Source organism: Oncorhynchus kisutch, linkage group LG11 (genome assembly GCF_002021735.2).
Source record: "Oncorhynchus kisutch isolate 150728-3 linkage group LG11, Okis_V2, whole genome shotgun sequence".
NCBI classification, from domain to species: Eukaryota; Metazoa; Chordata; class Actinopteri; order Salmoniformes; family Salmonidae; genus Oncorhynchus; species Oncorhynchus kisutch.
The window spans coordinates 40636828-40662543 of NC_034184.2; the positions used below are offsets into that span (position 1 = coordinate 40636828).

Sequence of the window (25716 nt, forward strand, 5' to 3'; positions counted from 1 at the left end):
CTATTCAAATATTACCAATGTTCGGCTTGCCCGATTTGTCTGAGGCGGTGTCCAGAGAACAGCTGCTTTATGATGATTTTAGCTGTAGGATAAAATATTTCAGTTACGACAGTTCCATTGACTGGCTGGTTCTTGACTACCAAGCAATTTTACATGAATTAATTTACTTGCTTTAGTAAGAAGTAAGCCTACGAAAATGTATATCTTTTTTTTTTTTTTGTCTTTTCAGGTATCAGGATGGTGGACAAGAATATATACATTGTCCAAGGGGAGATCTGTACTGTTGTAGGTGCCATCAAGAGGAATTCAAGGTGGAATACCCATACTCCTTTGGTAAGTTGTTTTGTCTTGTTAAAGACCATTTTTGTAACACAATAGTATTTCTCAATCAAGGTTTAGTTTCATATAAGACAACAGTTTTTAGTTGAGCTTCTTTAATTGTCGAACTACCTGCTCAAGGAATGAGTGTTTCAGACTTGGTACAAGAGGAAGGAAGATTAAAAAGAAGAGATATGCAGAAATAGTTTTCATAGTGCTGCCATTGTTTTTTTGTGTAGTGTTAAGGCCTAATCGTCATAAATACTTTAATACCTTAAGTCTACATAGGCAGCTACTCTGAGTAGAAAAAAAAGTAATTGCGTTAAAAATGTAGGCAATGTGTTAATTTGGTCAAATCTACAGCATTTGAATGGAGTAGTTTCACTTTGAGCTTCAATGTCCTCTCATGCTTGAGTTTTTGTTGATGCCAGTACTGTTTGTTTTATTGTTGTACAGGATGAGGAACAAGATCCATTGCTTAACAGTTTCAGCCACCTGAAAGAGATTCTCAACAATATGAAAGGTAATAACCTAATAATGGCAAGCACAGTACATGGTGCAGTGTATATTTGGCCTTTTTTTTCTATAGAACTACAGAATATTAGTGGATATCTAAGGTAAGTCCCTATCTCTAAATTGTCATCCCACACGCAAATAGATACCTGCAAGCAGTCTCCTTTACTAATTCCTCACTAGCCCTCTTTGCAAATCTTCTCTCTCTTATTTCCTCCCCAACAGCATTTCATACTTACATTATTATGCAGGTACAGAGGAGATGATAACACAAAGTATTTTAAGTTTATAGCAATTGTTCGTTATACTAGAACAACTATCATTGCCATTGTCCATGGAAGAAGACCAGCTTAAAATGAAAGTCATATTTTCAATTTTCCCTCCGCCAATACATTACATGAATAAACCTCAGTCAGTCGGGACCATGAGGCTAAACACATTCAGATTATCACAAAGTGCCTTCTCCTGCCTGAAGAGTAAGAACATATTTAATCAGGTGTGCAGCAGATTTCCACAGAGAAATGGGCTGGCCTTTCAAGTTTGTCAATATTATCTCTCCCAATGTCTTACTGCGGGGGACTACTCAGCTTAATCATTTTTAGAAGTCCCCATTTGAAACGATATCACTGTTTGTTCGTCTTTTATCCAAGTGCCTCATTATGAACAAGACGGCGATGGTAAATGTTACGCTAAGTTGTGCAAGTGTTCTTCTCTGCTCAAGGAGGGGAAGATGCTCAACACTTCAAGACACTGGTACCTCCTGAGTTCTTCTCACAACACTCAATTCAGTAAAAAATTGAATATACTCTGTGTTGGATTTCCTTGAATTTAAGAAGAGCATTCATCCCTTCACATTAGTTATGTTTCTTTGATGGGTTTTGGTTGTGACCATACTTAATATGTATTATTACTATCAAATATATTTCCTCTACAGGGCAATTTTCTCCTTGTACTCAGACATACAAATGTTTTATACTTTAATTCTTAGTACTCTTTATTCCGGGTTGGACATAATGCCGCAACAATCTTCAACTGGAGTCTTAGGCGGCAGTTGGTGCCCTGTCCCATGAGATTCCTCTCTTCCAGCTCAGCCACCACTGTCCATTGTCACGTTCTTTGGCCTGCCTTGCTTGTGCTTTCACGTAGGTGTTCATCTGAGAGCAACTTTCTTTAGGCATCCTCAGCATGTGTTCGCTCCGTCCGATCCTGCTCATCTTGATATACTATGCTGATGGAATTAACCTTGTCCAGTGGTATAGGCCTATGGAGTTTGGCAAACTATCCTTCATGTTGGCAACAAACATTTCATGATGTCATTTTGCTTTGGCGCCAACATGATGCATATTAAAATGTTTAATCTCATACACTTTGCTGAGTAAAGGAGGTTGTTTCACATTACTAGGTTGGTTAGTCTAGTCCACTGCCTATTCCACTACAGTGACATCTGAGGTTTCTTGGCAGAATTAGAGGACATGACCTTCATCATTTTTTTTTGCTAAGTCTTTACATTTCACTTTTCTCTTGTCTACTAAGTTATCCTAATGTAAATTCAAGTCTTGGCATCCTGAATCTTAATGGAGCAATGTTTTTATTTATTTTTATTTGAATTTAAACCCCTGTTTTACCAGGTCAATTGAGTAAGAACACGTTTACACTTTCAACAATCTGTTTTTTTACAAATATGTTGAGCAATGGATAAGACACAAAATGTTGTATGAAGTCCTCTGTTCAAGGTGCCCTAGAGGGCCTACAAAGTATTGTATCTTCACAGGTGTGTTTGTAATTGAGAGTCTCATGGATAAGGTCAGCAGGTGGCAGCCATGCAAGTCTGTTCATGCACTGTGAGTGGTGTATGTGTGGCTTTACTCATCTCTCTTCATTAATTCATAAACACAGCAAAAAAAAGAAACACCCTTTTTTCAGGACACTGTCTTTCAAAGATAATTCATAAAATCCAAATAACTTCACCAAACTTATTGTAAAGGGTTTAAACACCGTTTCCCATGCTTGTTCCATGAGCCATAAACAATTAATGAACATGCACATGTGGAACGGTCATTAAGACACTAACAGCTTACAGACGGTAGGCAATTAAGGTCACAGTTAGGAACTTAGGACACTAAAGAGGCCTTTCTACTGACTCTGAAAAACACCAAAAGAAAGATGCCCAGGGTCCCTGCTCATCTGCATGAACGTGTCTTAGGCATGCTGCAAGGAGGCATGAGGACTGCAGATGTGGCCAGGGCAATACATTGCAATGTCTGTACTGTGAGATGCCTAAGACAGTGCTACAGGGAGACAGGAGGGACAGCTGATCGTCCTCGCAGTGGCAGACCACATGTAACAACACCTGCACAGGATCGGTACATCCGAACATCACACCTGCGGGACAGGCACAGGATGGCAACAACAACTGCCCGAGTTACACCAGGAATGCACAATCCCTCCATCAGTGCTCAGACTGTCCGCAAGAGGCTGAGAGAGGCTGGACTGAGGGCTTGTAGGCCTGTTGTAAGGCAGGTCCTCACCAGACATCACTGGCAAAAACGTCGCCTACGGGCACAAACCCACCGTCGCTGGACCAGACAGGACTGACAAAAAGTGCTCTTCACTGACGAGTCGCGGTTTTGTCTCACCTGGGGTGATGGTCGGATTCACGTTTATCATCGAAGGAATGAGCGTTAAACCAAGGCCTGTACTCTGGAGCAGGATCGATTTGGAGGTGGAGGGCCCGCCATGGTCTGGGCTGGTGTGTCACAGCATCATCGGACTGAGCTTGTTGTCATTGCAAGCAATCTCAACGCTGTGCGTTACAGGGAAGACGACATCCTCTCTCATGTGGTACCCTTCCTGCAGGCTCATCCTGACATGACCCTCCAGCATGACAATTCCACCAGCCATACTGCTCGTTCTGTGCATGATTTTCTGCAAGACAGGAATGTCAGTGTTCTGCCATGGCCAGTGAAGAACCCGGATCTCAATCCCATTGAGCATGTCTGGGACGTGTTGGATCAGAGGGTGAGGGATAGGGCCATTCCCCCCAGAAATGTCAGAGAACTTGCAGGTGCCTTGGTGGAAGAGTGGGGTAACATCTCACAGCAAGAACTGGCAAATCTGATGAGGAGGAGATGCACTGCAGTACTTAATGCAACTGGTGGCCACACCAGATACTGTTACTTTTGACCCCCCCCCCTTTGTTCAGGAACACATTATTCCATTTCTGTTCGTCACATGTCTGTGGAACTTGTTCAGTTTGTCTCAGTTGTTGAATCTTATGTTCATACAAATATTTACACATGTTAAGTTTGCTGAAAATAAACGCAGTTGACAGTGAGAGGACGTTTCTTTTTTTGCTGAGTTTAGTTAGGAAAGTCACATCTTTGGTTTATAGTTTGGAAATACTTGACATAGAAAATACTTGGAATCTTTTTATTCTGGCTGTCCTGAGTTCACTTGTCTAGAAGTGATTTAGTTTTCCCTACTCTAATTGACTTTTTAAGGCATGGGATGGCAAGTTGCGTTTAAAGTTATTCAAAAATGAACGTCAGCCAATTGTATCTCTAGTAAACGTTTATGGTATCTCTAGTGCCATATAGGGTTCGCATGCAACAACCCCACTAGAACCCCTGACCTCTATCACCGTCTGTTGTGATTGATCATTTGGAGTGGCTCTGTTGTGCGTTTTAATGGAGGGGTGCTAGCTGATGGTCACCGGGTGAGCTAACTCTGCGGTCAAGCCTTTGTGCTGTCATGCTTGTGCAATGGGATTCCTGGCAGCCCCATCCCCAGCCACAGTAGCAGCTAGTGGAGAGATGGAACACATGGACCCTGCAGCCATGGTCTCAGCCCCCTCCAGGCGTAGCGCATCCTCCAGGGAATGCCACTGCCTCGAGATGGACAGGCACGGCTGCGCCAGGGGCCTGGGAGGAATCTGCCACGCTTTTTCATCCCCCCCCAACCCCTCTCAGAACACCAAAGGCCTTGTTAGTACTCCACAGCTAGCATTGGGGGAACAAGTGTTATATTATGTTTATCTACTTTGATTCTGAAGAGGTAACTGATGTATTCTCTTGGTTGCCAGTTAGTTTACAGAAGGTAGTTTAGCTCAAGTTGCCTTTCTGGAATATTCTAATGGACTAAACATTATTTTTTGTTATCCCATGTTGTGACTTCCATTTGAGTTTGAGCAGACTGACTTGATTATAGTTCTTTTTTTTTGGTACTCATGAGGTTTGATATGAAATTTGCAATGGGCAAACATTAGGGGGGTTAAAAGCTGTTATTGCCTCCCTAACCCCCAATCTTGTGCATATTTGGCTCTCTGACATGGTATGTCCATGTCCTGGTGAGCGATGAAAGCCTAAATAAAAGCAGATCACATAACCAGGCCAAAGCCCAACTCTGTATTTGACAGACTGATCAATGTGTTTTTGTTTTGCGGCAACACAAACACAAGCTAAGTCCCCTGCCACCACACCCGCCCAACCAATATTTCTGTACGAATTCTTCCGGGTGGGCTGTAGTGGCCCAGCTGTCTGCTTAATGAAAGCCCAGTAATTCCATTCACACTGTGTATCTTAGCTCCTCTAACAACAAAAGCAACCAGTGAACAAAATGTGGATTAGTACTGAAAGGTTTCTCAGCCACTTTCTCCCCGTTGTTAAAGGTTCTGTTCTCCTAGCGTGATTGACAGGGCCATGTGCCATGGCACAATGCAGCTGGAAGTATATCATCTGCAATTTTAAGTTGGGTAAATATAGCAGGGAGTCTTGTCAAGCAGAGCTATAAATTGTTCTGGGAAAGGAAGTGTTGTCTCTCTTTCTCAAATTTTCCCCCCTACAACTTCTGGAAAGAGGGTTTCTTCTTTATTTCAAACAGAGGACACGGTTATGGAGCCTGGACCAGTGGTTAAGCATATGCCATGCAAATCCCCTCTGCCACTCCACCTTACCACGTCACACTTCTCTTTTCCCCAGAGGAAGTAGGCCTTGTATCTCCTTGGGAAGGGATGTTTTTTTATGCTTCATCTTCCATCACTAAGCTCATTAGACTCATATAATTGAGTGCTTTCTACAGATTTGCAATCTGCATCTACGGCTTTTAGATTTTAACTGCTTGTTTGCAAACAATGAAAGGGTAGACTTTCCCCCTTTTTTGTTTAATATATTTCATACAAACACTAATAAATCACAGCATGACTTTTATGAGATATGGCTTTTTCTTTGCAACTCTGCCTAGAAGGCCAGCATCCCAGAGTCGCTGCTTCACTGTTGACGTTGAGATTGGTGTTTTGCGGGTACTCTTTAATGAAGCTGCCAGTTGAGGACTTGTGAGGCATCTGTTTCTCAAACTAGACACTCTAATGTACTTGTCCTCTTGCTCAGTTGTGCACCGGGGCCTCCCACTCTTTCTATTCTGGTTAGATCCAGTTTGCTCTGTTCTGTGACGGGAGAAGACCACAGCGTTGCACGAGATCTTACGTTTCTTGCCAATTTCTCGCATGGAATAGCCTTCATTTCTCAGAACAACAATAGACTTGACGAGTTTTAGAAGAAAGGTCTTTGTTTCTGGTCATTTTGAGCATGTAATCAAACCCACAAATGCTGATGCTCCAGTTACTCAACGAGTCTAAAGAAGACCAGTTTTATTGCTTCTTTAATGAGCACAGCAGTTTTCAGCTATGCTAACATAATTGCAAAAAGGTTTTCTAATGCTCAATTACCCTTTTAAAATTATAAACTTGGATTAGTTAACACAACGTGCCATTGGAACACAGGAGTGATGGTTGCTGATAATGGACCTCTGTACGCCTATGTAGATATTCCTTTAAAAAATCTGCTGTTTCCAGCTACAATAGGAATTTACAACATTAACAATGTCTACGCTGTATTTATGATCAATTTGTTATTTTAATGGACAAAAAATTAGCTTTTCTTTCAAAACAAGGTACTTCCAAAGTGACCTCAAATGTTTGAATGGTAGTGTATAAAAACACAAATATTGCAGTATGTCTACCAAAGGTCATTAGTACTACTGTAACAAAAATACAATTTTGTTGCTATTAGCTGTTTTTGGGTATGACATTTTCTAAGTTTCTTCAGCTGTCATTGTAGATCATATTTACATGTTAAATTTGAATGTTCTATATTCACTCCAAAGCCTGGTTCGAAACCTTGTCTGCCTTATTGCCTCATGGTTTTCGAGTTATGGTTTGCCAGTGCTGTCCACTAGTCATTGAACATCTGGGTCAGTAAGTAGACCAGTGATGACAAGGATAACCATGTGGATATGTGTTGGGTAATCCCCGCACTACACTGGAATTACAAACAAGTAACTAATAGCGACAAATTGGCCCTGTGACAAATTTGGTAATGCCTATTACGTTGAGCTGTCCATATCTGCTCATTGAAGCCATAGGCAGTGGATGTTTTACAACATCCAAAAATGCAAAGCATTGTTTTGATGTGTAAATTCAATCAGAGCTCTCCCCTGACATTGGCAGAGAAGTGATGTATTCTATAAATGATCTATGTTTAACATCAAACAGAGAGATCTGTCTCAATCCCCTGTTGAATAATTCTGTGGATTTATTTTAACGGTGATACATTGGTCGACTATACCTCTGAGAAGTAGGAAAGAAAAGAGCAGGGTGAACACAATTCATTCAGATATGTATTTTTTTGGTCTATCTTTTCTACCTTTTTGTAATGCACAAGTCAGTCTCAGTCAGACACAGCTTTTTAAATCTTTAAATCTTTTTTTTTCTTCCTCCCCTTTCCTTTACTGCGAAGGTCAGATTTGACAGGTCTGCAGAGAAAGCAGTCAGTCTAAATCCCCTCATTTTTATTCCTACAAATACAGGTTCTGAGATTCCAACACCCACAAGATCTAAAGCCAGAGCGGCCTTTGACTGACAGCTCTTTCTCTTTTTTCCAAACACTAACGAAATTCACAAGCACACCTCTAATTGACTGGAATCACCAGAAAGGCACCAGTGGTTGATATTAGGGGGCATGGCAGTGAAAGCGTAGAGTGAATGCCGTAGCCATGATTTGATCACTTGCAGACTGACCTTTTCAATAATTACCTCCTTGTCCCCTGAGCAAAAGACAATGCAGAGACAATTTTGGCAGGAGTGGCAAAATTAGGCAAGGGAGCACGTTTGAATCATGTTATTTTTGTCTAAAACACTTCATGTTCATGATGATTTCATCCCTTTAATGGTAATTGGGAAGTGGATGCTGAAGAAATTACATTTTTTGCAACAGAAAATAATTTTATAAAGTGTCTTAACAAGCTAAATCAGGGTCTGCTTGTTATTTTAATTTTTTAAATAAAAATTTTCTTCCTAGTTTCTTTATTAAAGTATTAACATTATTTATGTGTTACTTTATCTATGAAATGCCTACCACCCCATACGTGTACATCATTGCACAGTCTCGTCCATCAATAAGTAGAAACACACACACACTCGTAGTTCAAGGTCAAGTGTGTGTGCCGTCTTGGCCGCACAGCTGTGTTCAGGCAGCTGTGGCCGGGCCTCTGAGGGCCGTAGTCTGTGCACGTGGGAACCGACTGTGCCCTTTAGGCCCCCTGCGCTCCTCTGCCACCTGATATTCGCACATATATCATACCCAATTGAACCGCCAGAATGCAGTCGGCAAATGCCAAGTAAGAGCCATAATTCATATCGCTCAGTCACGTATACAAATATGTTTACTCATGAAGACATTTTACCCTGAGGAATAGCCACTGTGAGAACTTCATTACATGTCCCTGGTGTTTTCCCAGTACGCTGTGGGCTTGCCACTGAGATTATGATAAGGGAGGGTTATATTCTCAGTCCCAGTTTTAGTCATTTTTTTTTGCTCATTTCAAAAAGCCAGTAATTACTAATGATGGTGTTGTCAGAGCCGTTAATAGCCTGATAATTTTCCTGATGCTTGATATCATGCCTATTTATAACCCCAAATCCACTACTCTTCTTGAGTATTGAGGACAACCACCATGCCATAATGCGATAAGATTGTGTGCTATTGAAATTCATTCTGTGAAGTTGCCTATATATTTGCTTATCCCCATCCCTTTAAAGCATGTGGATTCTCATTCACCACTGTGCTCTAATTGGGACTTATAGGTAGGGGGGACTTTTTACTCTTTGACTGTGAATGTCACAGAGAAACATTGTGTGGGCCCAGACCTGAAGGACAGCAGGTGTTTGACCCTGTCAGGAATTTACAACTGCTGTCCCTTAAGGAACAAGACTTATTTTCCATTGCGCCAAAAACTCGAGACCTGGGGGTTTCCGTTAGAGAGATGGTGTCCTGTCTGCTACTTCTCCCAACCTTTTCATTTGTTCCTGTCCATGGGAAAGGTGGAACGCTTAGCACCCTCGTAGGATTAATGCCCCAGTCCGAATGGGGAAAGGGTTCAAACTTTTTTCTAGGAACAGTACTCAAGCTTTCATTATTGGGCGCTTGGGGAAGTTTAACGGTTAACTGTCAAGCCAAAGGAATGGCAAAATGTTGGACAACTTTCACAATATGAATCTTCAGTACAGTACAAACGTCATATGGGACATTTTATGTTGGACACTGTATGCAAGGTAACTTTATGACAAGCAGAGCAGTGGGTTTCGGGATGTGGCCATTGTTGGTGCAGTAGGCCTTTGTTCGTCGTTGTAAAAGCACCAAAAAAAAAAAAATGCATCAAATGCGCATGATTAATCGGGGTCCTATACCAAGACAGGCTGTCACCTAGTGCTGGTTAGTAGCTGTAAATCTGTCCAGTTAACTGTGCTTTAACCGGGAACTGACAGGCAGGGCTTAGGCCCGGTGTGAAGAGGCGATGCAACTGTTGTCCTGTTTCAGAGCCTCTCAACAATGTGCTGAGTGGATGGAGAGTCCCGGCAGAGGGCCATTAATCATATTGGCCTGGGACTGTGGGGGCAGGTGGCTTGGAGGATCCGGATGTTCTGGCAGGAACAGAGGGCAAAACGGGCTCAAAACAGCCCCTGTGAGCCCCAAAAGAGAGGGGGACAGGGGTACACCGTTTGGTTGAGCAAAAGAAGAGGATAGGCGTAGAGCATTGTTTGGTGCGACTATTCAGATCCTATGTAGGTCATTGAAGGGCAAAGACAAGGAAATGTACTTCGATGCTCAGCTTTTATTTTGAGAGGTGCTGTGCAGAGTATGATAAGCAAACATGGCCGGCTAATTCCTTTTTGCCGTCTGCATTAATGATGGCCTGACACACACGTGCTCCGGTTAGAAATAAATTTTTAACAAGATATATGATTTTCACCCTCTATGCTGTTTCTAACCACTACAGGCATTATGTCTGAGAGACAAATAGGTTGACATAACAGTCAATGATATTCTGGTAAAGATAACATTGATATTTTTGGGGGGGGAGTATAGGCCACAGACAAAGTCTAAGCAAACCTACAGGGTCCTCTATCCTCCAGGGTCCTCTATCCTCCAGTCTATAGGTGATCAGTTGAGTTCAGGTCTAGGCCCGCCTAATGTACGTTGTCAGTTGTGAACCAATGCTGAGGATTTAGTGTTTTCCAGTCTGCTGCCTGGATTGTGCTTTAATGTTCTGTTAAGCATAATCTTATGAGGTGGTAATTGGCCCATTGTGGGGCAGATCTCGAGCAGGACCTCCCCTCTGCCTTTGTTCAGCCTGGAGGTGATAGGCTTTATGTTCAATTATGCTTTAAGGACTCCACACTGGGAACTGAGAATATGAATAAAGCAGTGGGTATTAAGCTAGGGTTTGGGACATTTTCAACACCTGCTTCCTGCGCCCGTCCCCACTGGAGGTCTGGTCTAAAAACAACCTGGGCCCGCATGTGGTGCCACTTTGATGGGGCGAACAATATTTAGCAGATTGACTATGACCCGGTATTGAAAATGGAGGTGCCAAGTATTTGCTTTCAATGTTTATTTATGTGAACGCGTCGCTATTTATAGCCTGACACGAGGCTGAAACCGTTTTAGAGGAGGCCCCGAATTGTGTTTGCATGGCGGCGGTTTATGTTCTGTGTATTGTTGGCGCCTCACGGACAGCATTTTTTCACCTTTTAATTAGTCATTCTGTAGCAGATCACTTTCCAGTGTGATGTGATTTGCATTTCTGTTCTGTGTCTGGAATGTCCTTTTAGTTCATCACAGTCCCAGTAGATCTCGGGTGCCTTGGTAAAACAGGGGATCTGGGCTCTAGTGTTGACTGTTTCTGATGTATAGATTAAAATTATATAGGGCTATATAGTACATCTATTCAATCTTCCAGGTGAATGTTTACCCCCATGCAAATGCTTTGGATTATACCAGCTAGATCTTTAGGTCATTTGGTTTAGCCTCCCGCTTTCTCCAGCAAAAATAACATTGGTAGAAGTTGAATATCTCTTGTCTGCTTTCTTTTCCTCCAAAATGGCCTTCGATTGAACCACGCCTCTCTAAGTTGTGTGCATTGTTAACACGTAGGGAGAACAACAGAAAGGTACCTTGTGGTTATCAGGTCATGCCAAAATGGTTAACCGTCTGAAAAAAACAACATAAGGCTAAACATGTTGATGCCAGGGGCTGTAGTTAGGGGCTGGCTGGTCTTTTATCAGGGATTCTGTTATGTGGACAGTACATATTTCATAGTCCCTATTAGTGTTTTCCCTCTTCCTTCTGATTGAGTTGGTCTGCTATAGGGCATGCCTGTTTTGTAAAACCTTTGTCACAGTCTCAGCATGGAAAGATATTGTAGGGGCTCAACCCCGAACACCTTCGACAGACTATCATTCCATGTAGGAAGATATGTTGAGTAGAATATGTGAAATATTGCATTCAATTGATGACTGGTGGACACCAAAGTTGCTTACAGGAAGGGTAGGGTACGTTGGAAAGTCAGAAATAAAGCAGTGGACCACTGATTCACTGTCTGTAACATTAGTGGCCAGGATAATCTCCGCAGCAGGGGAGCAAAGCTGGAGAACTCAAACTGCACACCTGACTAGCTGTGGAAGTTGCCCTGCTATTGTGGGTTGGTGGAATGGGATTTTTATATATTTTTTTGTAAAAAATAAGGGCCGATATTAGTATTGTGAGGAGGCACTGTCTTGCTTGTGTGGCGCTCACTTCTTAAGCCTTGGGCGTCCCAGTACGAGTACCATACTACCTTGATGGACTGTGTTAATAAACCTCCCTACAGACCCACACACACCCACCTCACACACACATTCGCGTGCACACACACATGCAGTCTCACCACACACAGCTGCTTGTTATTTCATGCCCCATAAGGGCCCTGTGACCACGAACATTCTAAAACGCATATCCAATTAGGTAAGCATTGCTGTGTGCATCAGCTTCCAACTGTGATTCTCACACACACATTGATACATAGAATTCCTCACAAAATGTCTACATTTCTTCCCAATCCCTGAATTCTATTGTAATAATTTTAAAGTACAATTTTTGTAGTCTGGGGACCACTTGGTAAGTTCCTGTATTGATGCTTTTGGAACACCAAGTACAGTTCCCAGAAGAGACAACAATTTTATGATTATTTTTGTAATTTCCCACACCCCTTTTCTCCCCAACTTCGTGATTACGAACTTGTCTCATCGCTACAACTCCCCAACGTGCTCGGGAGAGGCGTAGGTCAAGTCATGCGTCCTACGAAATATGACCCGCCAAACCGCGCTTCTTAACACCTGCCCGCTTAATCCGGAAGCCAGCCACACCAATGTGTCAGAGGAAACACTGTTCAACTAGCGACCTGAAGTCACCCTGCAGGCGCCCGTCCCGCCACTAGGAGTTACTAGAGCGCGATGAGCAAAGTAAAGCCCCTTAGACTGCTGCGCCACTCGAGAGGCCCCTGACGACTATTTTTCAGAGTTTTTTTGGCTCAGAACAGGGCAGCACGTCTGGCCCTTAAATGTATATGGAGAGCTAACATTGATAATATGCATGTTAATCAAAGTGGGAGTGAGATTGACTTCATCACTACTTCTTTTTGTAAGAAGTGTTGACATGCTGAATGCACCGAGGTGTCTGTTTAAACTACTAGCATACAGCTCAGACCCCCATGCATACCCCACAAGACATGTCACCAGAGGTCTCTTCACAATCCCCAAGTCAAGAGCAGACTATGGGAGGAGCACAGTAGTACATAGAGCCAAGGCTACATGGGACTCTATTCCACATCAGGTAACTAATGCAAGCAGTAGAATCAGATAAATACACCTTATCGAACAGCGGGAACTGTGAGAGACCACACACACAGGCTCAGATACACATAAGACAAGAACCTTACATACATGGTGACATGGATTTTGTATTGTAGATACAGTACCTTCGTAAGGATTCAGACCCCTTAACTATTTCCACATTTTGTTACGTTACAGCCTTATTCTAAAATGGATTTTAAATAATGTCCTCAATCCACACACAATACCCCATAATGACAAAGCAAAAACAGGTTTTTAGAAATGTTTGCTAATTTATTTAAATAAAAAACTGAAGGGGCCTCCCTGAGTGGCGGAGCGGTCTAAGGCACTGCAGCGCAGTGTTTTAGGTGTCACTACAGACCTGGGTTCGATCCAAGGCTGTGTCGCAACCGGCCATGACCGAGAGTCCCATAGGGGGCGCACAATTGGCCCAGCATTGTTCATGTTAGGGGAGGATTTGGCTGGGAGAGCAACAAATGCTCATTGCATTCTAGTGACTCCTTGTCGTGGGCCGGGCGCCTGCATGTGTTTCCTCCGACACGTTGGTGTAGCTGGCTTCCTGGTTAAGCGGGCGGTTGTTAAGAAGAGCGGTTAGGCAGGTCATGTTTCGGAAGACGCATGACTCGAACTTCACCTCTCCCGAGCCCCCGATTGCTCAGTTTGGCCGTGCGGCAAGCTCTAGGAAGAATCCTGGTGGTTCCAAACTGCTTCCATTTAATAAAAATGGAGGCCTCTATGTTCTTGGGGACCTTCAATGCTGCAGAAATGTTTTGGTACCCTTCCCCAAATCTGTGCCTCAACATAATCTTGTCTCAGAGCTCTACAGACAATTACTTGGACCTCATGGCTTGGTTTTTGCTCTGACATGCACTGTTAACTGTGGGACCTTATATAGACAGATGTGTACCTTTCCAAATCATGTCCAGTCAATTGAATTTACCACAGGTGGACTCCAATCAAGATGTAGAAACATCTCAAGGATGATCAATGGAAACAGGATGCACCTGAGCTCAATTTCGAGTACTGTAAGTACTGACTACTTACAGTACAAGTGAAAAGTTTGGATACACCTACTCATTTATTTATTTTATTTATCTAACCTTTATTTAACTAGGCAAGTCAGTTAATATCACATTCTTATTTACAATGACGGCCTACCCCGGATGATGCTGGGCCAATTTATTTCTTAATATTTTCTATGTTGCAGAATAATAGTGAAGAAATCAAAACTATGAAATAACACATATGGAATCATGTGTTATTTCACTGAAAAAGTGTTAAACAAATCAAAATATATTTGATATTTTTGAAAGTAGCCACACTTTGCCTTGATGACAGCTTTGCACACTCTTGGCATTCTCTCAAACAGCTTTAACTGGAATGCTTTTCCAACAGTCTTGAAGGAGTTCCCACATATGCTGAGCACTTGTTGGCTGCTTTTCCTTCACATTGCGGTTCAACTCATCCCAAACCATCTCAATTGGGTTGAGGTTGGGGGATTGTGGAGGCCAGGTCATCTGATGCAGCACTCCATCACTCTCCTTCTTGGAAAAAAATAGATACAGCCTGGAGGTGTATTTTGGGTCTTTGTCCTGATGATAGTCCCACTAAGTGCAAACCAGATGGAATGGTGTATCGCTGCGGTAGCCATGCTGGTTAAGTGTGTCTTGAATTCCAAATAAATCACAATGTCACCAGCAAAGCACCATCACACCACCTCCTCCATGCTTCATGGTGGGAACCACACATGCAGAGATCATCTGTTCACCTACTCTGCGTCTCACAAAGGCACGGCGATTGGAACCAAAAATCTCAAATTTGAGAAAGGACAGATTTCCACCAGTCTAATGTCCATTGCTCGTGTTTCTTGGCCCAAGCAAGTCTTCTCCTTAGTGTTGTCCTTTTAGTGGTGGTGTCTTTGCAGCAATTCGACCATGAAGGCCTGATTCACGTAGTCTCCTCTGAACAGTGGATGTTGAGATGTCTTACTTGAACTCTGTGAAGCATTTATTTGGGCTGCAATCTGAGGTGCAGTTAACTCTAATGAACTTGTCCTCTGCAGCAGAGGTAACTCTGGGTCTTCCTTTCCTGTGGTGGTCCTCATTAGAGCCAGTTTCATCACAGCGCTTGATGGTTTTTGCTACTGCACTTGAAGAAACTTTTCCAGATTGACTGACCTTCATGTCCAAAAGCCACAAAATACACCTGAATGGATTTCTGCTAATATGTAAATACCACGTGAGTCCTCTTACATTCGGGAGCCGTACAGTCCTATTAACCAAACAACCATGAGAAGGTTGACTCTCTCTCTGTTATGCACATAAACAACAAGATCAACAACTAATGCTAGCCAGAACAAGATGAGCTAAAATCTCATGAAGGAACATTAGATAAACACACTAACTTTTTCACCTAGTTTGTTCAAATTGCACTGATAAATGATGGGGAATTGTAGCCGCCTCATCCTTCTGCTGCTTGCCTGCCAATTCATGCTTGTCCCAACCTAGCCAATGCATGCTTGTCCCAAACCTAGCACCCAAGCTAACTGGCTAAAGTTGGCTAGCTTGCTAGCTCACTACCTCAAGACACAAATGAGACAACACTTCACTCTGACAATTTCACTTGCTGTAGCAGAGCTTTTTAGTCTGTTAACATGTCTGTTAACATATACATATATGTATGAATATATTTATTTATATTTGGCCTGGTGAAGCGGTTTAATGCGCTGATTGAGTAGAAGCTGATTATTTATTTATTTTTTACTCTGCTGGTCTCGGGAAGAAATACCAGTCCTCACTGTCCGAGACCTAGTCAAGACTGAGTACCAATGTATCAAAGACCGAGACGCTCAATATGTGGTCTCGAGTACCACGACACTGATGAATACAAATACAAACATTTTGACAACGTGTGTGTTTGTGATGGGGGAGGTTAAAATCATCACCTTGTTCATTGAACATGCTAAGCAGATACTCAATTACGCCTTTATTTTGTTCATCCATAGTTGTCATCCCCCTTCCTGTTTTGTCACTGGCAAAATGCAATACTTTCCAATTGCACGCCCGGAATTTTAAAAAGACAGCCTAATTTGGGGTCACAGCTGGGTTTTGAGGAGTGTGCGCAGTAAAGGTGACATGGGTCAAGATAGTCTTGTCGTGGGACGACTGGGGGAATGGCTGAGAGGTGGTGGGGAGGGGTGGAACAGGCGTGGGACGATTAAACAACTGCCAGTGTTTCAGGGATCATAAATATTGAATTGAAAAGAGGTGACGTGCGGTGAGCGTTTAAAAAAAAAAACCTGTTGACGCATCCTTCTTAAATAGAATGGGGATCAGTGCCTCCGATTACAAAAGCCATCCTGCAGACGGGAGGGAGCCGGCCGGGCCGAGCGGCCCACACAGCTGACAAGGAGACCTGCTAAGAACCTGGGATAACAAGGAGGTGTTGATTGGTCTGAAAGCAAAATAGACCTGCCGAAATACTGCCAGTCTACCCCTCCCTCTCTCTGGCTCCCTTTTTTATCGACATGGCTCTTCTCTGGCTGACGGATGTGACTGTGACATGGACATAAGGGACAAGGTGGTCCTGGTTCTTTCATGTCTTGGACAAAGCTTCACCTTGATGAGAGGCCCCCCTTCACTGCTCATCTCCTTCATAAATGGCTTTTGAACTGCGGTGAAGTTTGAGACATTTTAAAGTTACCGATGAGGCGAGTTTTGCTTTGGAAACTGGACTTCCCTGATTTTGTCAAATGTTTATCGTTTTGCCTCTTAAAACACTCACAAAGGTGTTGATGCTGTAGTGAAAAGAAGCGTGAGGTAAATATATCCAGATTTGTCAGTTGTAGTCTAATCCCTGTGTGAGAGGGGTGGGTGGCTCCAGCTCTCTGTAGCCCCTCCTCTTCAGTCAGAGTAGGACCTCTATGTACAAGGCAGACTTCAGCCATCTCAGCTATGCACATAAGCCCATGTTGGTTTTAAATTGTAAAAATTCCTGCTAAACTGGCAGTAGTGCAGTAGGTTGAGTGGTGAAATGCCGTCCCTGAATTAACGACCTGGGAACACTTGCAGAGTAGTGTTGTCTTTTTTTTGGAGAAGGGGTGTGGTTGAGAAGAGACGGGGGGGTTGGTGGTGCTCTGTATCTCAGACAACGAGGTCAGGGGGAACTGAACTTGTGAACCAGTGGGGAGCACTGTTACTGTTGAGTCAAGTATTGGTCAAACTTATCCAGGGCTCAATGCACAGATTCCTCTGAACTCAATATTAGGAAGGTGTTCCTAATGTTTGGTATACCCAGTGTATATGGTACATATAAGGAGTGATCTTGAAATACAGGGTTTGTTTTCTCAAGGCTCTCGGATCACCCATAAGGTTGTCTGCCCCCCATGTCTTTTATATTTCACATTTTCTCTTCATTGCATTATTTTATATGGTCATATGGTTAAGCGGCTTGGGCAATCATATAGTAGTTTTACAGATTTGGGGATAAATAGACATTTGTTTGTGACAATGTTATGTGGTTGACTCATCATTCAAACAGTCTTTACTCTGGTGGGGTACTTGAATTAATTTCAAGAACAGTGTTGATGTATTTTTATTGGCATTATCATCAGCCGTTTTTATATGTCAAACATTTACGCCATTGTTCATCCTTGAGCACTAATGTACAGCTACATAGTAGATGATTCAACCGGTTCAGTGGTCTCAATATGCTGGGGCCGGCGAAGGGGGATCATCTCTAGGGACAATGACGTTGTGACCGGCACTTTCATAGTTAGTTTTGATAATTCACTCAGAATTATTCTTAAACAGTTTTTTATCAAGAGTTGGGAGTGACTCATCGGGCGAATGTAGTATCAGGCGCTGTCAGGGCAGGAGAGTAGAAATGGATGTAGGGCACGTCTAGCCAATGACCCATTGCAGTTGTGTAGACAGAGATGCCCCACCTCTTGTCGACCTGTCAGACCGTCTGACACACACGACACACGCATCCATTTTCTTTAAAGGTGACAAAAGGGATTGCCAATTGTTTTTCTGTTTATCAGAGGTGACATGGCCAATGGCGCAAGGGGGCGAGGAGGCCCTGTGTTGCCATAGCTAAATATACATCCCTGACAGCTCCATAATGGGTTCCAGGAAGTTCAGTCGAAAATAAAAACAAAGCAACATTTCTAGCTGATTGGTTTTGAAAGGCCGTTTTTCCTTGTTGAATGGGAAAAATGTGGACTTCAGCATTCCATGGCAGTGATGCCAGTCTGATCGGATAGGCGCAGCCTTGCGTGTGCAGAACGAGCAGGGTGCGTTTCTGCACTGCAGAAAACGCACTTCATGGGAAAGACAATTTGGCCGTTGTGAAAATAGATGATATTGTTCAACACCATTCTTTTAAAATTTGGCTTTATTTTGTCCCAGACTATTTATTCGCCAAATATTGGTCAGGGTTTAAATGCTTTTAACCTGATATAGCCTACTTTGGAAAATGTTGATGTAAAAGAACTCGCAATTTCTCACTTATTTCTACAGTTGGACAAGTGGAAGAGTGTAGAAGATTGTGGGGAGCTGCATTTAGTGGTTTGGAGCTAATCCCTGTAAAGCCTGTAATGTAAGCAACATTGTCTGTGTTTGCACTGTGATCCAAATGATGAGTTAAACTACGTTTCCAACTCAATCTGCAAGAAGATACTCTTAAAAACCTGTTTTTTTCCCTTGCCTAGTAGAAAACAACCAACAATTATGTTTTTGACTAAAGCATGTTTTCCAGATCAAGGCATTTTGTGGTATAAAACATATGGAGAGAAAAAAATTAATACTTTAAACTATTTTTATAAACTTGAAGGCTTGATCGATTCCATTTGACCATGTTGAATGCTTTGATACACTAGGCTCTGACTTGGTCCGTATTTAGAGTATTATGGATGAAAGCAAGTGCCTTGTAATGAATTCACTCAAGCGGTACTGAGGCTGACAAGGCAGAAGGTAAGCGAGGCGAGAAGAGACCACAAGTCGTATGGATGGAAGTAGTTCTCCGTTAGATCTACATAAAAATATTTGCTTCAACTTTCTCATGTGAGAGCAGCCTCAATTGTTTACGAACACCTAGCCCGCCGTCGCTTACAGAGCAGAATTTTGTCATGAATTCATAAAGATAATGCACTAGCTGGATCCCATCCCATTTGCTCAGCTGTTCGATATTACCCCACAGTATCTTGGAGGAGCCACTTAACACGGCATGGTTTAAAATTACTGCGCTCCTGGCAAACGGCCTCTGTATTAAACTCAAACACCACTTTTGTAAGTTGTTTGTATTCCTTTTTTTCCTTTGCCTCTCCGGTTTGGGTAAATGATGTGCTGAGAGATGTTTTATGACAAACAGCAAGCCCCAGGGAAGTGCACTTTATACATCACTAGAAGGGCCTGCCATGTGAACTGCGATAGTGGCTCAGTTTTTTTGCTCTACATCCCCACTGCACAAATGCTGAGGGAAACTTGAAGGATTGCATTTCCTGGTATCTGTAGAGAAGACTGGAGAGTTAAGTTTCTCTATCCTGCTGACACCCCACCTACAGAGGAAGGAGCATAGATCCTAGAACCATGCCAATAGCCTCGCTGCAGGATGGTGTCCATAAAGCTTGCCCTCTCGGGCCTTGGCCCAGCCCCTGGCCTAGCCCCTGGCCTCTCCGTTTACCGAAAGCTGGTTACAGTATCGTAGACATGCGGACCCATGGGGGAGTCATTTATGACAGTTGTCGCCTTTAGTCCGCTAAGCCAGCCAGGGCATCTCCAGTCACTGAGCGGGGTATTTCAGAGCCCCAGTGGGGATAAACCCGATAGGCTTTGTTTCCCCTGCTATGGAGCCCATGTGGCATCACTGGACAGAAATGTCCCTCCGCCCCCAAGCCTCTGTTGTATAAAGTCACCATGCGTTGCCATGGAGAGGACTGCCGCACGTGGAGGCTACGTTACACTTTGGATGGGACGCAACATACATGTATTTTGTTATAAAATCGAATGTGAACATTCTTGGTTTGATGTACGTTATGGTGTAAGAAAAACTCGTCAAATTGTTGGATTATATTAATTAAGTCAACACTGTTTAAAAAAAATCTGTTTTAGTACACACTTTTGGGAGTTTTTTTCCAGCTGTACAATGTTAACTCCACCCTTGGCTAGCAGTAATCTGCTCTACTTATTCATGTGCGCCGCAGACTGGTTAAACGGTATACTAGCCGAGTGAGAGTGTATTGGCTAGGCTGCTAACTGCAGATGGAGAGAGGCAGAGGCAGAGAGGAAGCTCTCATTAATGTGCTTTTGCTGTGTTTAGGAGCTGACTGGCTGGGGCGCGGTGGTTCGTTGTCCCCTCAACCCACCCACCCTCCAGCCCACGGTAAACTAAAAGTGCCAAGATTAGTATTAATCCCTCTTAATGCTGTGGCTCATAATATAGTCACTAGGTGACTTGAGACTAATCCGTTCCAACCTAACTGCTACGATTTATTGAACACATGGAGGATTTGCTGTCAATGCTGGGCGGGTATCAAGAACGCATCATGTCTAAATACAGTGGTATCAGACAGTTAATACTGATGAAGCGGAGGCTGATTGGTACATTCAAATGAGGGCCTTGCGCAGAGTAGGAGGCAGGGATGAGAGGATGACTGGCCTTTCCACAGAATGTTTTTCCTGGCGGTTGTCTATTACTCCTTGATCATACAGCGTTTTGGTACACCAGAACTACATTCATTTCCAATTGAACGCTGTGTTTGTCTTGCAGTATTGCGTTGCAGAGGCAGTTTCAGTGAGTCCTGTGTGGTGCATGCGTTGGATTTATCGAACATACGAAATCAAATTGTATGTGTAGAATGCTTAATGGGAATGGTAGCAGATGGTGAATGTTTTTCTGCCCACATATCTTTAAACGAACTGAAGTGAATGAGAATCAACAGCACTAGATCCTTTACCTTCTAAAATTATGACCATGTAGCCTAACAGTCATTACTTTAGGCATTGACACGCAACACCTCTTGTAGATTGTGTATTTAACTTTCTTCTTTGCAGTGATTTATCCAGCCATTCATTCATGGTTTACCCAACCCTCCATTGTGTGAGCACAGCAGCAGAAGCACAGCTGGTCCTTACAGTAATGTCAAGGTGGCTGAGGAAGCGTCCGTGCTCTGGAGGGAATTCAGCAGTAGCCCTTGGGGGAATTCTATCTGGAGAGCAGCCATAACTCTGACTGTGTAATGCACCTTGGCGGGCTCATGCTAGCAGACATGAGGTTTTGTTGTCATTTCGTGACTCCTCTACAGTGGACTTGTGTGTCCTAAACATCCAACGGGCCACTAGTTCGTTCACTTTGAGTGTTGGATAGATTTATTCCCATGCCCTAATATCTCTAGTTATGGACTGAGGAGGTGGAGGAGTGAGAAAAAGAGTATGATACGTTTATTAGCGGCTGCAATGCTTGTGTTGATCACTGGCCCATTTCCTCTAATCAGTTCATCTTGCTCAGATTTTCTTTAAACAGCTGGTAAATAATTAGTTTCCTCCAGGAGAGCTAACCGGATAAATGTAAGCAATGCATTCTAAAAAGCAATAAATATTTTGAGGACAGACCAAAAAGATTGACACTGTCTTTCGGGTTTGTGTTGTCATTGATGGTTTTATCATTTTTTAAATATCTGTTTTTGGCACAGTACAGGATATTTATTAAGATAATCAAACTCTTTGCCTGTGTGAAATGGAAAAGAAACATACAAGACTGATTCTAGAATAGAAGCATGTTCAAATATCATTTGTAAGAAGCTGTTCAACAGCACTCCTCACATAAAAAGCATTGGTCTCTGTGAGTCCACACCGCTCGGCTTAAACCGGTGTAATCTGATTTTAGTATGCTCCTGTTTGCCAGAGGGTATTGTGTCTTGCTAACACAATAGCTGAGGCCTGTTGTATATCTACAGTGTGTGGTTGCAGGATTCCTTCAGACCCTAGGGAATGCCATTAGATGGAAGCTGAAGGAATGCAGCAGGTGAAACAAATAGGAGGGAGTCCCCCCCCCCCTCGCTCTCTGTCTCGCCCACCCCACCCCTCATTCTTTCCATGCAGTTGTGGATGGTAGTACTCATGAGGAGGGGTGTGAAATCTAGTGTGATCCGGAGCATGTGTGCCGATTTATCCTGCCGAATCGACCGCCATCTACAGCTTAACCTCTTACTGTACCAAACGGAGAGCCCCGCTCCAACCCCCTCCTGACTCCCACCCCCATTCCTTCCCCCCACTTCTTTCCCAAGATGCACACCAGGATCGGCAAGGGTACATGGTCAAAGGATCAGATGGAAATTCTGTATCTTGCGCTCTGTTTATTTTCTGGAAATAGATGTGATAATACCAGGCCACCTCATCTGAAGGGCAGCGTATGACAGCGAACTTACTTTGAAATAAAATGATGGAATTGGATTCGATAATGGGGGGCCGTATTTACCGTGAGGTATGTAATTGGGAGAAAAAGGTTTATAAAGCAACTTGGTCGTGAAAACCACATTTAAGATCATCCATTTGAAATGTCGTGAGAACTTATTGTCGGAAATAAGGAATCATTTAATGTGTTTTGGTGCTTTTTTACACAATGCATTCCCCCCAAATATGGTAAAATGTTATCTTTAGTTGTTCTAACCAGGGGGGGTTGGCACAATCACAGTATTCCACGTGTGCGCTTCTGCATCTTTTGGGAGGCATCAAAACAATTAAAGGGATAGTGCGAGATTTTGTCAATTTAAAAATGTTTTTCTACTTTCTGGGAGTCATGGATACTATTTTTGTCTGTGTGCAGTTTGAAGGAAGTTGAAGGTAGTTTCGAGAGCGAATGCTAACTAGTGTTACTTGACATATGAATGCAAACTAGTCACCTTTCGTCGAAATTCGCTGTTTTGAATCTAAAATAGGTGACCTATGATTTGTGTAGATCTGATGAGAAAAGTTTGGGGGGGTTGTAAGCGAACGAGTGATGCGCATTTGGAGCAACAGAATGCAGTACGCGACTGAAGAAAGAGACAACCAATTTGCTAGTTACAGCATCAGCGGGCGCTCTGGAAAGACAGAGAGTGGAAAGGCAGTTTGCCAGTTACAGCAGCGCGTCTCCTGAACGATAACGAAGAGGTAGGTGAGAAGCCTGACCACAGAGACTGGGTTGAGGTGATGAAAGCATACTTCATGAGCTGTAACCGAAAAACAACTGGCATGTGGAAAGTTTGAGGCGAGGGAGAAAGTGTGGTGGAACAAGTATTGTTTGCATTAAGTGTCTTGCTAGCTGGATCAAATTATCTGTTAGCTAGCCAGATAAATGTTGAGCAACATTAGCCAACTTAAATAATCAAATAATTGAGGTTATGGTGTGAGAATTAGCTAGCTAATAAAGTCAGACAGCTAACGTTAGCTGGCTAAAGTTACAACATTCGATGAGCGTTAGTAACCTAACCATTTCGCCATAGTATTAAAAAACGTATGCTCTTTCTTTCTCTTTTCTTCCACCAGATCTACTGTGTTATATTCTCCTACATTCAATTAACATTTCCACAAACTTCAGAATGTTTCCATTCAAATGATACCAAGAATATGCATATCCTTGCCTCTGGGGCTGAGCTACAGGCAGTTAGATTTGGGTATGTCTTCAGGTGGAAATTGAGAACAAAGGGTTGCAGGCATAACAGGTTTTTAAGGAACAGCAAGGAGTTGTATAACAGTTAATACTATGGCGAATTGGTTAGGGTACTGACGTTAGCTCATCGAATGTTGTAAGTTATAACACGTTAGTTGCTTACTGGACCCTGTCAATCTGTGTGAAATGTTAACTAGCTAACAAACTGTTTTCCCTCTACAGTATGTGGTTCATTTTCAGAATGAGAGAATTAGGTGAAAATGGGGTGTAGCTTGTTAAACACGTGGATTCGGGGATCAAGTGTAGCTGGAGCTGGGCCTGGCTTAAGATGGATGCCACTATAGAGGTGAAAGGAACACCACATACGTTCCCTCTTTCTCCCTTTGCCAACAAAGGGTATCATGCTCTGCTGGCTCATTGTAGAACTGATGTCCACAGGCAGAAAGTGTACAATGTAATATTGTGCAGTGTAGCCCAAAGATATTGCTTTTGTTGTGTTGAACTTGACAGTAACACGTGTGTGTGTGTGTGTGTGTGTGATTATATATATTTTTACTCAGTGAACGTTATTTTTGCACACATGTAGCCTTGTGCACTTGATCGATGTCTACTTTAGTGGCCACTATAATAGAGCAAAAATAGAATGCCAGTTTGTTCAATTCTATTCCTACTTTAAGATGTTTTTTCCCCAAGTGAAATATATAGATGTGTATAGTCACAAGTGGTCTATTATAAGGGCTGTTATGGCTAGCTGCAATATTAGTGTATTGTTTATTCTCAAGAGTTGAATGTCATATGCAGTAAAGTCTAGGCAACAAATAACATTGGATTGCTTTCTTTAAATGTTTTAGCTGTTAGGTTCACATTAACCACTTTTATTTTACACACAGAGACTGATCATGTAGATCATATTCTTTGTTTAATCAGTTAAAACCTGCATTTCCCTCTAGCAGGGATTTATTTTGCATGCTTCAGTGCAAAAAAAAAAAGTGTTACCTTTTTGGGCCCTCGCCAGTTTGCATCCCTGTTTACAACCTTGCACAATCCCTTTTAACGCGCACACACACACACACGCACACACAGAGAGAGAGAGAACGGAACTGAACTCCATGTGTTTCACCCCCCTTCCCCTCTCGTTCTTTCTCTCTCTCAAATGTTTTAATTCGGCATGATAAAACATCCGTTATTTATAAGTTGATTGAGCGTAAAGTGTGTCCATCCATCATAGTGGCGACTGCAGGCTGTGAAACACATTAACTGTACGCCAGGGCCTGGCCAACCCTCGGCTGGAATAATACGGCTTCTGTGCAAAGTATGCAGCATAGAAAATACATTTTATGTACAGGATAACAGGTGCAAGGCAACATAGCGCAGCACCGGTTCCCCTGGCCGGGAAGGTTTACTAAGGAAGTCATGCTTTTTGAATGCGCTGGTTATGCTTTTTATCAACTTGCTTCCATTTTTATGTTAGGACATAAGAAGAGCTGAGTTGATCTTTTTAAGAGTGTTTTAGCTACAGGTTGTCTGAGAACATGGACATTTTAGTTGTTTAGCCTAGATGAAAGGCAATACAACTATTGATTTGAGTAAAAATATGAGGTTAGGGCTTGATTGAGATTGACAACGGAAGAGTGTGGTTGAATTTGTCGCCCACATTCCTCAAGCCTTTGTCGACTGCCTGGCTATTACCATGGCTGTATGCCCCTCCAATATTAAACGTTTAGCATGCTCGCTCTCTCTTTCTCGGTCTGTCCGGCTGTCTCGCTTTTTCTTTTTCTCATAAACAGGGGAATTTCTCCCGAGTGAGGTCCTCTCCTGTTTGTAGTCAATATAAGTCCAAAGGGCAGTTTGAACAGAGCCCCCTGGGTCAGAGGTGCTGGCCAGGCTGTGTGTGTTTGTTTGGTCTTTAGCACTGCCTTTTTTAATATCTGGCCCAAGGTGTGGCAAACAAAGCCTTGGTGGCCAGGGGCCTCCGTTTGGTTGACCTGCTGAAAGACTGATGGAGCGATTAT

At 42.9% G+C, this 25716-nt stretch overlaps 1 protein-coding gene across 9 annotated transcripts in view; it reads left to right on the forward strand.

Annotated features, from left to right (window-relative positions):
• The window catches only part of LOC109899688 (Golgi-specific brefeldin A-resistance guanine nucleotide exchange factor 1), a 123579-nt gene that overhangs the window by 21694 nt on the left and 76169 nt on the right, over positions 1–25716 (forward strand). For 8 of the 9 annotated variants that reach the window (XM_020495125.2, XM_031835782.1, XM_031835784.1 and 5 more), the window contains exons 2-3: positions 230–333; positions 775–841. In XM_020495125.2, the coding sequence (XP_020350714.1) occupies positions 230–333; positions 775–841 (171 nt within the window). Of the gene's footprint in view, positions 1–229; positions 334–774; positions 842–22886; positions 23206–25716 lie in introns of those variants that run through there. The other variant, XM_031835786.1, reaches the window with a different exon arrangement.